Genomic DNA, 12,962 nt, shown 5'->3' on the forward strand with positions numbered 1-12,962 from the left:
CAGGCTCAGCGGCCATGGCTCACAGACCCAGCCGCTCCGTGGCAGGTGGGATCCTCCCAGACCGGGGCACGAACCCGTGTCCCCTGCATCGGCAGGCGGACTCTCAACCACTGCGCCACCAGGGAAGCCCCAAAATTGCAAATCTTGAAGTAGGCCTTGCTCGTTGGTCTTCTCCACCGGGCTCCCTCCCACCCCCTCTGTTCCTGGAACAGCCAATCTCCTCACCTCTGAGCCTCTGCATCTGCTGTTCCCTCCACCTGGAGCATCCTTCCCAACCTCTTCGTCTGGCTAACTTCACTCAGCCCTTTGGGTCCCTTCTGAAAATCCGCTTCCTCCAGGAAGCCTCCCCTGAACCTCCAGGCCAGGTAGGGGGCCCCATTATCTGTTCCTACCTCCTTCATAGTAGGGAGACCACACCCCCATATTCCCTGACGGGACCCCAGGATCCAGCCCTCGGTCTGGTACGGAGTAGATGCTCAACAAATATTTGTGGAAAGAAGGATGGAGGGAAGCCTTCCCCATTTCCCCCCTTGGAGCTCTGATCTGCCCCCACCTTGAATCCGCTGCAACAGCAATAATTTTTTTCAAATAACGATCCCACTTTCAGCCGCTTTAGATCTTTGCCTTTTCTTTTTTCCTTCCCAGTGAAACCAGAGTAGTTCGTTTTTTACTTCTTGTCTCCAGCAATTTCCCACTTCGAGCCCTGACACTCTCCTCGCCTCGGGGTGAGGTGGCAGGGCAGCCAGCTCTGCAGGAGAGGCTGGCCTTCCAATAAGAACATGATGTCTCTCGGAAATACGAGATTCCCAAAGGCTGGGGTCCCTCCCCAGCCCCAGCCCCCCAGTCACAGCACAGCCCAGAGCCCTCCCGCCTGGGTCAGCTATGGGTCAGGCTCTGCACAGTGGTGTCCCTGGAAAAGTGGCACCTTGCTCAGGCACTGTGGAGGTTTGGGGTGAGAACCAAGGAGATGGGTGGCACAGTCCCTCCTTGGCAGGGCCTGGGGTGCTTCCAGCAAGAGGACACTGCGGCTGCTTGGCCATCTGGCAGCCCAGCGCTGTACCTGGGCTCTGGGGATCATAGCGTATTTCCTGGGTGACCTTGGGCAAGTCACTTTGCCTTTCTGAGCCTCAGTTTCCTCATCCGTAAGATGGGGATAATACTGCACCTGCCTCAAAAGGCTGCTGAGAGGACTAAGCGTGAGGCTGCTTGTGAAACACTGAGCTCGGGGCCAGACAGAGGTGAAGAGCTGGGCGTCGGGGAGCTGCCTCCGTGCTCTGCTCCCTGGTCAGGGACCACGTCTTGCCTGGCCACTGATGCCTCAAACAGCACGCATGTGCACCAAACGAATGAATGAATGAATGGGTGAATGAATGAATGGACGAGTGAACGGGTGAATGAATGAATGGAACCAAGTAGCAAGGCATCTCTTGGAGGGAGACAGGGAGGCATGGTGTTTCACACACAGTCTCTTGGGGGAAGGGGAAAAGGCCTGTTTTCTCTAGCTTCTTCATGAGGGAAACAGGGAACAAAGGGCCAATTTGTCTTTTCTCCCACTTCTGGGATGTTTTCCTGGATTTTCCTCCCTAGTCTGGGATGCAGTCCTTCCTCCTCCCGGTTTGAGCTGTGGGGATCGTGCTTTAGATCCTGGGGAGGCATCCAGTCTCTTGCCACACAGGGAGGATGTCACATCTGGAGGCCCCTGTGGCTTCCTAGCCCACGGGGTTCGTGGCGGGAGTGCTGGGGCGGGGGCGCCTGGCCTCAGTGTTTTTTGGCTGCATTGGGTCTTTGTTGCTGCGCGCCGGCTTTCTCTAGTTGCGGCAAGCCAGGGCTACTCTTCGTTGCTGGTGCGCGGGCTTCTCATTGCGGCGGCTTCTCTTGTTGCGGAGCACGGGCTCTAGGTATGCGGACTCAGGAGTTGTGGCTCGCGGGCTCAGTAGTTGTGGCGCACGGGCCTAGTTGCTCCACGGCATGTGGGATCCTCCCAGACCACAGATCAAACCCGTGTCCCCTGCATTGGCAGGGGGACTCCTAACCACTGCTCCACCAGGGAAGTCCCTCCCCTAAATTCTTAAAACCACCCTACAAGGAGGCACGATTCTTCTCCTCCTATGACAAACGAGGTGCTCAGAAAAAAGAAGACATTTGCCAAGGTCACACGACTGGTCAAGGCCCCCCCCGTCGAGTGGACGGCTGTGATGCCCTGTCCAGGGCACTGTCTCCATGCAAACAGACCCTTGAATTACTGGTTCTCATTCGCAAGAAGAGAGGGCTGAAGACTGAGCTGGAGGAAGATGGAGAGGTGGAGAAGGGAGGCCCCCAGGTCCACAGGGTGCCAGGGGGAGGTGCGGGAGAGAAGGGGAGGGGTGCCAGGCTCTCCCGAGGGTCCTCACCGTCTCAGGTGGGGACAGCCAGAACCTGAACCCCGGGCGGCCCGGCTGCCCGCTGGCTGGACCGGCTGCCCGCGGCACCATCTTGAGAGCATTAGGGGCTGCTGTTCACAGATGTTTTCTGTTACGTGTTATTTGTTAGTCTAATGAAAGGAGGTGCACGGGCTTTCAAGACCTCGGCATTCTGCAGGGGCTTTATATGGGAGGCCGGCGCAGAGCTCTGGCGGCGAAAGGAGGCCGCGAGGCCCCTGCCAGGCGTGCCTGGCGGCTCCGGCTTTGATTCCGAGGTTTGCAGCCATCCGCGTGGTAATTCCAGCTCTGGTTAAATGTCATTTTTAATAACGCCATCTCTGGTGTGTAAACGGCTGCGCCCGGGGCAACAGGGGCGGCCAGGAGCGGGAGGCCACTGGTCGGGGAGGACAGGCAGGGAGACGGGATCGGGGACTGTGGACAAAACCTGGGGCAAGGTGGCCGCCCTCCTGGGGCTGTGGATGTCCTACCCCAGGGGACCACTGCTAGGGGAGCCTTCAGGGTTGTGAGAGGCAGGGTGATTGGAGAGGAGGAAAGAGTAGGAGGCGGGCAGGACAATGGGAGGGGACTTTTCCAGTGATGAGTGACAGAGACCCCCAGCTCAGCAGGGAGGCTTCCGACCACCCCACCTCACCCTGTCACCCTGGCAGCTAGAGGGAGTCAGGATGCTTGAGAGAGAGAGAGACAGATCTTCCCCCGCGGCAATGCCAGCTCTTTGGGTGGCCTTGGGCTGGTACCCAGTAGGTGCCCATGAGTGCTGGCAGACCGTCAACAGTGACTGTGCTCTCCTAGACCCAGCAGCGCGGCTTCCAGCGTAGTCAGGTCTCTGGGGACGCTGCTCTGGGGAACAGCACCCTCCCCCCACATACTGGACCCTTCCAGGTGCTTCCAAATGATGCCCGGCTTCCCTGGCAGCTCCACCTGGCCTCTCCATCCTCCCAGAAGAGGACCATTTTCCACTCAGGCAAACTGAGGAAGACGACAGAGGGGCAGCGTTAGCCCTGGAAGGAGCCTCTGAGAGCACGGCAGTGCTCACCTTTTAATGCACATAAAAATCGCTTGGGGCCCTGCTAAATGCAGAGGTCCAGGCCCAGGCTCCAGAGGGTGTCATTCCATGGGCTGGGTCCTGGGAACATGCATTTAACCAGCTCCCAGGGTGATTCGAATGCAGTGATTCCTGGGACCACTGTTTGTTGACAAACAGATGGTCCGACCCCCTCAGATGGGGACGCTAAGGCACAGCCCAGGGTCAGGGCGTGTCCCGAGCTGTAGGGCTGGGCAAGCCCCAGTGTCCTAACTCCTTGTCCAGGGCCCTAGTGCCTCCTGGGCAGCGGCGTCACAGGAGGTGACACATCTTCCCTTGTCAGTTCTTAAGCACAGAGGCGTTTGCTCAGCTCTGGGAGGAAAAGCCTCTGTAGAAGCTTCCAGGTCTTGCAGCCCCTGGGCCTCCTGATCTCACTGCCCCCCACCCCAGGACCTTCTCCAAAGACCACAATCCCCCCAGCAGCCCCCGTCCACCTCTCGGGCCACCAGGTCCCAGCTTCTTGGCTTCTCTATAACTCGTCACCCCAGCGTCCTTCTAAGGTCTCCACTGTCCCCCAAACCAGAAGGTCCCGGCTGCCCCTCCCACACACAGGAAAGCAGAAGGGATCACAAAGAACGACCGAAAGTAATGTCTTCCAGAGCCTGCTTCATTTTTAGGACGCAATAAAAGATATCATTAGCCGTAAAGGGCCCCATGTGGACAGCATCCTGTCATCACGGTGGCCCCTTGGAGCCGGGCTGGGAGCAAGCAGCTTCCCAGATGTGGAAGGGACACAGGGCGAGGGGGCCTGACTGGGGGGCAGCGCGAGCATCAGGGTCATTGAGGTAGCGACCTTCATTCCCAGGACATCTGGAGACGCCCCGAATCCCAGGGAGGCACGGCCTCTTTCTGGCAGCCGCTCTGCTCCCTCCGGGCGGGGAGGGCGGGGAGTGCCCTGCCACATGCCTCCGGCCCCTGGGGGCTGCCCGGCACCCTGTCTCCCTGTGTCGGCTCAACATGGGCGTTTGCCGAGATAACTTTCCCCAACTCTGTCTAAACAGGAAGCTCCCACGGCGCTTTCCTACTCACCACCTCGCAAAAGGCACTTAACCCTTGGCCCATCCCGGCACGGTCAGGCTGCTGCTCATCTATCCACCAGCGGCCTGAGGCCATTAACAGCCTGGACCTGATCATCTGGGCCAGGCTGGAGCCCTCAGGCCAGGGTGTGAGGGTAGGTGTGTGTGTGAGTGAGCAGCGCAGGATCGTGTGTATTGGTGGGGGGGGGGATGGGGGGATGGGGGATGGGGTGGGCTGTGCATGTCTCCGTGTCTGTGAGCCTGGGAAAGCCAGTCCACCATGTGGTTCCCAAATGCCAGCCCATGACAGCGTTTTCACCGACCTACCGCAAAATGAGAAAAACAGGGGTGATTCGCAAGTTTTTTTGTTAAGCTAAGTTAAGTCCGTTTTGAGGAACATTCTTTACTCCGAGATGAAGATGCTGAAAGGTTCTTTTGGGCTTCCCTGGTGGCCCAGTGGTTAAGAATCCGCATGCCAATGCAGGGGACACGGGTTCGAGCCCTGGTCCGGGAAGATCCCACATGCCTTGCAGCAAGTAAGCCCGTGCACCACAACTACTGAGCACGGGTGCCACAACTACTGAAGCCTGCACGCCTAGACCCCGTGCTCCACAACTAGAGAAGCCCCGCTTGCTGCAACTAGAGAAAGCCCGCGCACAGCAACGAAGATCCAACGCAGCCAAAAATAATACATAAATTAAATAAACAAATGTATTGTTAAAAAAAGATGAAAGGAAAAAAAAGAGGCTGAAAGGTTCTTTCTTGGATAAACGGATAGGGGCAACAAGATGGTAGTTGTCGTGAGTAAATGGCTTTTCTTGGCACCTTTTAAAACTGCCCACTCTAGGCCAGTTCTTCGAAGTGCCTGGAAATTTTCACTGGGGCTTGAAATCTGAAAGTCTGGGCAGGTGGTTGCAGGTCAAGTCCTGACACATAGTTGGTGCTCAGAAAATGACTGCTGAATGAGTGAGTGAATAAATGAATGAATATGGAAGCTAGGGGTGGACTGGGAAAGGGGGCCTGTCCTGTGGCTGTTCCTCAGAGTCAGGGACCCTCCGCAGCTCTCCCGTGTCCAGGAGGCCATTCTGGACGTTTCTAGGCAGGAGCGGGTAGAAGACCTCCACTTGTTCTCACTCCTTCCCAAACCTCCCAAGCCAGACAGTCCCCACGCTGCCAGGCCTGACCCGTCTCCCATACACCTGGGACCCAGGCCAGGCTGCTGAGGACGTGGCTGCCTTGGCTGCCTCATGGCCCCCTGAATGCAGCCCACACCAGCCTGGGAGTGGGCATCCCTGGCCAGACCACCCAGCACTCTGGGGGCTCCGGGGATGGCTTCAGCCAGCGGTAGAGAGCAGGGGCTTCGGGACAGGCCTGGGCTGGAAGCCCGTATTCATTCGTGTGAACTTAGCAACTGCTCAGCTTCTCTGAGCCTCACCTTCCCTCTCCATAGGATGGGGATAATAGGGCTTCCCTGGTGGCGCAGTAGTTGAGAGTCCGCCTGCCGATGCAGGGGACACGGGTTCGTGCCCCGGTCCGGGAGGATCCCACATGCCTCGGAGCGGCTGGGCCCGTGAGCCATGGCCGCTGAGCCTGCGCGTCCGGAGCCTGTGCTCCACAACGGGAGAGGCCACAACAGTGAGAGGCCCGCGTACCGCAAAAGAAAAAAAAAAAGATGGGGATAATAAAAGGACCCACTTCCACTTCACACCCACTTCACCCACTTCACACCCACTTCATGGTGTGAAGACAATGTGGTGTAAGGGGTATGGGGCCCCGACCAGCAAAGAGGAAGCAACTGGTCACTCTCACCACGTCCCATCAAGGGCTCATCCCTTCAACTCCACTCCCGCGGCCTCTAACCCCAGGGCAGTACCCTGGTCGGGTTCCAACACCGATGCCCCATTTGGAGGCTGTGTTCAGGGGCGCACTGGCTCCCCCTTAAATCACTCCCAAGGTTCTCTTCCGCTTGGGGTTAGCCACTGCCCTTTGGGTCTGGCAAACCAGGAAGGCCTCCCAAGCTTTGCCTTGTCCAGGTTGACCTCGCATCCCTGCCCAGGACAAGCCACTGAAAACCCTTCCTTCCTGTCTCTATCCACTTAGAAACCTAACACAGCACTGAGTCCATCCCAATAGCTCCACCCTGTGCCAGCCCTCAAGGCCTCCCTGCCCCCGTTAGATCCCCAAACAAACCTTAGCTTGCGTCTCCCCAGCAACTAGATGGGGCTGCCCCTCTCCCATTTCTCCAGCCCAGATGCTGAGCTCTGCAGGAGACAGAAGTTTGGACTTGCAATCCAAAAACAAATCCCACCTCTCCGGTCCCAGGTGGGAGACCTTAGGCAGGTTGATTTGCCTCTCTGGGCCTCCCCAAAATAGGAAAGGCAATCACTAGCCCTGCCTGACTCACAGGGCTGCTGTGAGCATCTCCATGAGCTGTAATGGAGGCCCTTTATTTAGCACCTACTATGTGCCAGGCATGGTCTCCCACAGCCACTGAGGGTCCACCCTGTAAGGGACATTGCTGTCCAGCATTCCCATTTCACAGATGGCAACACTGAGCCTCAGGGTACTTTCTAGGCCTCAAGGGTGGCGTGCCAGCAGGCATTATCACTTCTGCTCCAAAGTCACTTTTCTGGAGTCTTCTGGAAGGGAACAGTGACAGCTCCTGCCCTGTTGAGCTCCTGCTCACAGGGAAGGGCCCTCATGGGGGCGCCAGCTGGTCTGAGGCCCCTGTGCCAGGCCCCCAAGCGCCACCTAGATGATCTATAGAGGAGCAAGGCCACCCTGCAACCACAGACAATGAACGAAATAGCAAGAGCGCTCCCTCAGACAAAAAGCCAGAGATGTAGACCGTTGCCCCCACTCCCACCAGCTACCCTGGGAAACCCAGCCATGCTCAGACTGAACCCCCTGGGCTCTCAGCTTCTAGGCCTGGTTCCTCAGCTCTCACCACTCCTGTCTCCCTGCTCCTGGGCATGTGCTGTGGGATGCCCTCACCTGTCTGGGGATCCAGGCCCAGCCAGGACCCAGTCCTCAGAGACTCCACCTTCCTGGGGAGACGGGCCCATCACGGGGCAATTTCTCAGCCCGAATGACATCATGATGAGAGACAGGAGCAGCCCCACAGACATCTGTGTGCCACCTCCCATTGTTCAGGTGGGGAACTGAGGCCCGGAGAAGGGATGTGACAGGCCCGAGGTCACACACGGAGATGGCAGCAAAAGCCAGGACCTGATGCTGGGTGTCCTGACCCCCCCATCCAAGGCTCATTCTCAGCAGATGGCTCTGTCCCCCCTCGCCACCCCTCCCCCAAGGAAATGGATGTAGGGAAAGGAGGGGAGGGGAGAAGGGAGGAGGGAAGGAAAGCAGGCTTATCTTTAAAAGGCCTGGTTCTGAAGAAACCCTTTTGTCTTCATCCCTCACCAGCCCTGCTCCTGTTTCACAGGCCGGCCCCCTCCGTCTCCTTCCTCCAAGGCCCCAGAGGCTGCGGCTGCCACCTTTCAGAGCCAGTTAGAAGGAGGCCAGTTAAAAAGTCAGATATGGGGGACTTCCCTGGTGGTCCAGTGTTTGAGAATCTGCCTTCCAATGCAGGGGATACAGGTTCAATCCCTGGTCGGGGGCCTAAGATCCTACATGACACAGGGCAACTAAGCCCGTGCACCGCAACTACTGAGCCGCACGCTCTGGAGCCCGCGTACCACAACTAGAGAGAAGCCTGAACGCTGCAATGAAAGACCCCACGTGCTGCAACAAAGATCTCGTGTACAGCAGGTAAGACCTGACACAGCCAAATAAATAAATAATATATATATATATATATTTTTTAAAGTCAGATACGGAAAACAGTATGGCAGTTCTCAAAAAATTCAACGTAGAATTACCACGCGATCCAGCAATTCCACTCCTGTGTATATGCCCCAAAGAACTGAAAGCAGGGACTTGAAGAGATATTGCACACCCATGCCCCTAGCAGTATTACCCACAACCACCAAATGGCAGAAGCAACCCAAGGGTCCACCGACAGATGAACGGGTAAACAAAATGTGGGATAGACTCAACACAGTAGAATATTACTCAACCTTAAAAAGGAAGGAAATTCTAACACCTTCTATGACATGGACGAATCTTGAGAACATTATGCTACGTGAAATAAGCCAGACACAGAAGGATAAGTACTGTGTGATTCCACATATATGAGGTCCCTAGAGGAGTCAAATTCATAGAGACAGACAATAGAATGGTGATTGCCAAGGCCTGGGGGAGGGAAAACAGGGAGTTAGGGTTTAATGCGGGCAAAGTTTCAGTTGGGGAAGATGAAAAAATTTTGGAGATAGATGGCGGGGACGGTCATATAATGATGTGAATGTACTTAACACCACTGAACTGTACACTTACAAAATGGTTAAAATGGTAAATCATATGTTAGGGGTATTTGACCACAAGAAAAATCCAAAAATTGAAGGCCGTTCGGCCCGTCTCTCAAACTCAGTGGTCCCTTCAGGCCCCCCACTCAGACACTCAGTCCTGCCTTCCACCACTGGCAAGGGGGAGGTAGAGGTCCCCACCCAAACCAGGCTCATCCTTGGCCTCCTGTCACCCATCAACAGGTGTGGCTCAGGGACCAGCTCCGCGAGGGGAGCGCAAACCCCCTGGCCGGGGTCACAGCCCACCCCGGCTCAGCCTGTGCCTTCAGTCTCCAGGCGCCCCACGGTCCTGAATCTCCGGGAAGTGGACCCACTTGGTCCTGGCATTTTCTGTAACACGTCCCAGCCCCACCCAGGCCAGGCAGCCTCCCCAGGCTGGGGGCCTCACCCCTGCCTGGCTCCAGGGGTTTCGTTTATTTTCAGTGTGTCCACATCCCTGTTTCGGCCCTGCCCACAGGAGGGAATGCTTTAAAGAAAATCTCAGTTATTAATGCGGTTTCTTTTGTTGTAAGTCAGTGCAGAGGCAGCAAATGAGAGTTTATTTTCCTAACGTGCTTGGCATAGCTCAGTGCCCCGGCCCAGACCTCAGCCTTTGATTTGGGAGGAACCCGAGACCCCGATTTGCTCTGAGTCACTGGCGAAGCCACAGCCTTCCCGGTCAGTTCCAGGGGGGAGCCTGGTCCCGGGGAATCATTGGCAAAAATAGGCTACATCTACTGATGACTTGGTGAAAACAAAAGATGGAAAAATATATTCAGAAAACTTTGAGACTGCTAACCTGGCACGTTGAAAAGATATCAATTTTCCAACTCATCAGTTTCCCCATTAACCTTCATTTTTCTAATAAGGCGCACCCCATCTCTGTTTGGTGTCAGTCGCTTTCTTTGGACCTGGAAGCAGCGCCAGAAGCCACAGGAAAAGCCACTTCTGAGTATGTCCAAATCTTCACTGAGGGGCCAGGGTTCCCTGTGGGTCCAGGACTGGAGGACGAAGCCACAGCCCAGGACCCAAGCCTGCCAGCCTGGGGTCCAGAGTCCCAGTATCCCGAGGTTTGGTTTGTAAAGGGGTCCAGTGATGCAGGCTGGGATCACCAGGATGCGGGGATGAAAGGTCCCCTCTCCCCCAGCTTTGGAGACTTCAGGACTTGGGAGTCCAGCGGCAGTGGTGGGGGGACCTGCTTGAGGGAGGGAGGAAGGAAGGAAGGAAGGAAGGAAGGAAGGAAGAAGAGTGGGACACAGGCCTCTCCTCCATCCACTTTCTGTCTGCAGTCCGAGACCCAGCGAGCAAGCCAAGGGATTCTCCCAGGCACGGGGGCTGCCTCAGAGTGCCCCCACCCCTGCCCCCCACCGCCTGGCAGCGGGCACCCCTGGAATGAGCCCAGTTGGCCTTGGGGAGCTGCTTGACTCGACATAAAACATTTGGATTTCATGGCCTAGTGATTTGTTTTCAGTCTGAGGAATGAGTATAGGGTTACCTCCTTTTAATTTTGCCAAGTAAGGACATTAAAATAAAACAATCTCCAGCTATTATCCCTATTTCATAAAATAAGGGTGTTTTAACACCAAAAATGAGTAGGAAAGATATAATCCCAAACAAGAGACTCCTTTAAGCTGGATATTAGAGCTTCAGGAACTCTCCACGTTGTCCACGTTGCTTTCCATTTGCAGAGGCCTGGAGCAAATCGCCCAAAGGGCTGAGGGCCAGAAGCTTGGGGGTGGGGGCGTCCCTTGAGCCCGGCCCCAACTCTGCCTGTGGCCCCTTGTCCCTCACAGATGAGAAAGGCGATCCCCACCTCTGGAAGCAGACCAACTGAGGGCATCAGGGGCCCCCAACCCCATCCCACCTGATGCCACGCCCAGGGTGTCCTCTGTCCCTGGTACCTGGGAATTCCCTGTGTGCAGAAGCCCGTCCTCAGAGAAAGGGCTTCTGGGCTCTCAGTGAGGGTGGCCTGACCCCAGGGGGCTGCTGCAGAGGCCTGCTGCCCACCCAGCTGTCTGGGGGCTGCCAGTGGCCCTGTCCAGGTACTTGTGACCCCAGCTGTTCTGGGCCTCCCCAGGAGAACCCGCCATTCAGACCCCTTTTATGCTGTGTCCAGGAGAAGCAAGACCTCCCCCTGGTCCGTCCCCACGGCCAGGCGCTAGGACCGGAGCGGGCACCCACCCCAGCCAGCACTTGAGTACAAAACGCCCTGCCTCCTTCCTTCTCTCCCCAACCCTCAGGGCCCCCCATTCATCAGGGCAAAACCAAAGACCTCTCCTCTGCCCTGTGGGGAGGCCAGCTCAGAGCCAGCAGAGACCCGAGGTGCTCACACGACCCAGGCTGGCCGGTCCCGCCCCCTCACCAGAAGGCACCCCACTTTACCCTTGACCCAAACCAGACACCTTCCTTCCACTTTTCCACTAGGGAAACCCCAGCTCCCAGGAGTGGGTCTACCCACTTCCTGATCACCTGGGCGGGTGAACAGATGCCAGCCTGTGGCTGGCAGGAGGCGGATGCCACTGGGAAACACGGCACCAGCGGGGCGCTCTCTGAGGTGCACTATGAAAGGCAGGTGTGTGTCAGGTGTCCCTCACGACCGCCCAGGCTCCCGGACAAGGTTTCCGATGAGGATGCCGTCACCTCCGTTTTCCCTGCACCTCCTCTCATCTGAAAAGCGGGGCACGCAGCCATCCAGAGCTCCCCTGAGACCCAGGGGCTGGTGCGGGAAGTGGGGGGCGGGCTCCCTGGGGACAGGTGGGAAGGCTGCTGGAATCAGGTGGGTGACTCTTAGGGGCCCAGAGCCTCCAGCAGGGCAGCCTGCTCCCCAGAGCTCGGGCAGCAAGCCGGCAGTGGTCTCCGACGACCCCACCTCCTTTTCAGGGCTTGGGTGAGCTATGGGGACTCCCGGCCTCCCCTCCCTCCAGGAAACTCTCCATCTTCTCCTGCCCTAGCCACACCCCCCTTCCTACCAAGGGCTCAGGGCCCAGCAATCCTCTGCGACTTTTTGAAAAAAGCCACTTGGGTGGGTTGTTTGTTTTTAAAGCCCTTTCCTGATGACCTTTAACCTCGGCAGGGGAAGAGAGGCCTAGCTAGCTCTTCAGGGCTGGGCCATTCCCCCTAGGGAGCTGCTAGTGGGGCAAACTGGAGGTAGAGGGGGGGCAGGCATCGGTACCCCAGCCAGGAAGTCCATCTTACAAAAGCCTAGTAGTCGCTGGATTGGTATGCTGGAGCTAGAGAAGGGGGCAGACTTTGAAACTCAGCTGTGCGACCAGGTCACTTTGCCCCTCGGAAGCCTCGGTTTCCCCAGCAGTAATCGCACCCGCGTCTCAGGCTCTTTGGGAGTGGGGCCTCCAGGGCTGCCTCCGGGGTAGGACACACGGCACACAGCTCCCCGTGCTTCCAACGACTGGAGGTGGCTCTGGCCAGAAGGCAGTGCCCTCCGCCAGTCGAGAGCTCCCGTCCCGCAGCCCGCCCCATCGCGACATACAGCCTCAACGAGGGCTGCGGCGGCGGCGGCGGCGGGCCAACCCATCACTCGGGCTGCAGTGCCCGGCGCCCGCACCCCCGGAGGTCCTGCCGCGGCGCCTCCTTCCCAGGCTGGGGTGCGGCTGAGCCAGCGCCCCGCATCCGTCGCCTGCCCCGTGCTCACCCCTTTGGACCCACGAACCTCTGGCCTCGCACCCCTCCAGCCCCCGCACCCCCGTATTTCAGTTCCCACGGCCCTCGGCAGCCCCGCCCGAAGCCCCGGCCCGGCCCCGCGCACTCACCGTCCTGCGGCGCCGCTTCGCTGCCGCTGCTGCCCCCGGACGGCTCGCGCGCCGCGCCCTCCCGCGCCTCTGCCCTGGCCGCGGGGCGCGGCGCTAGCCGCCCGGCCGCCGCCACCTCCTCCAGGTCCAGGAGGTGGCTGACGGTGAAGTTCTTGCGCGCCTGGGCGCAGTCGCCGGGCCCCAGCGCTGGCGGCGGCGGCGGCGGCGGCGGCGGCCCCGGGCCCAGCGCCGGCTTGTCCGGGGCGAAGGCGGCGCCGGCCGCGCTGTCCATGCCCGCG

General features: G+C 58.2%; 1 protein-coding gene across 1 annotated transcript in view; it reads right to left on the reverse strand.

Moving 5' to 3' along the window:
- The window catches only part of PRRX2 (paired related homeobox 2), a 47,118-nt gene that overhangs the window by 33,553 nt on the left and 603 nt on the right, over positions 1–12,962 (reverse strand). The window contains exon 2 of the mRNA XM_027104570.1: positions 12,685–12,962. This exon is cut by the window's right edge and continues 2 nt beyond it. Coding sequence (XP_026960371.1) covers positions 12,685–12,955 — 271 coding nt within the window. The 5' untranslated portion in view covers positions 12,956–12,962. The remainder of the gene's footprint in view (positions 1–12,684) is intronic.

This window comes from Aethalodelphis obliquidens, unplaced genomic scaffold, assembly GCF_003676395.1.
Source record: "Aethalodelphis obliquidens isolate GAN/ISIS:26980383/991018 unplaced genomic scaffold, ASM367639v1 scaffold7, whole genome shotgun sequence".
NCBI classification, from domain to species: domain Eukaryota; kingdom Metazoa; phylum Chordata; class Mammalia; order Artiodactyla; family Delphinidae; genus Aethalodelphis; species Aethalodelphis obliquidens.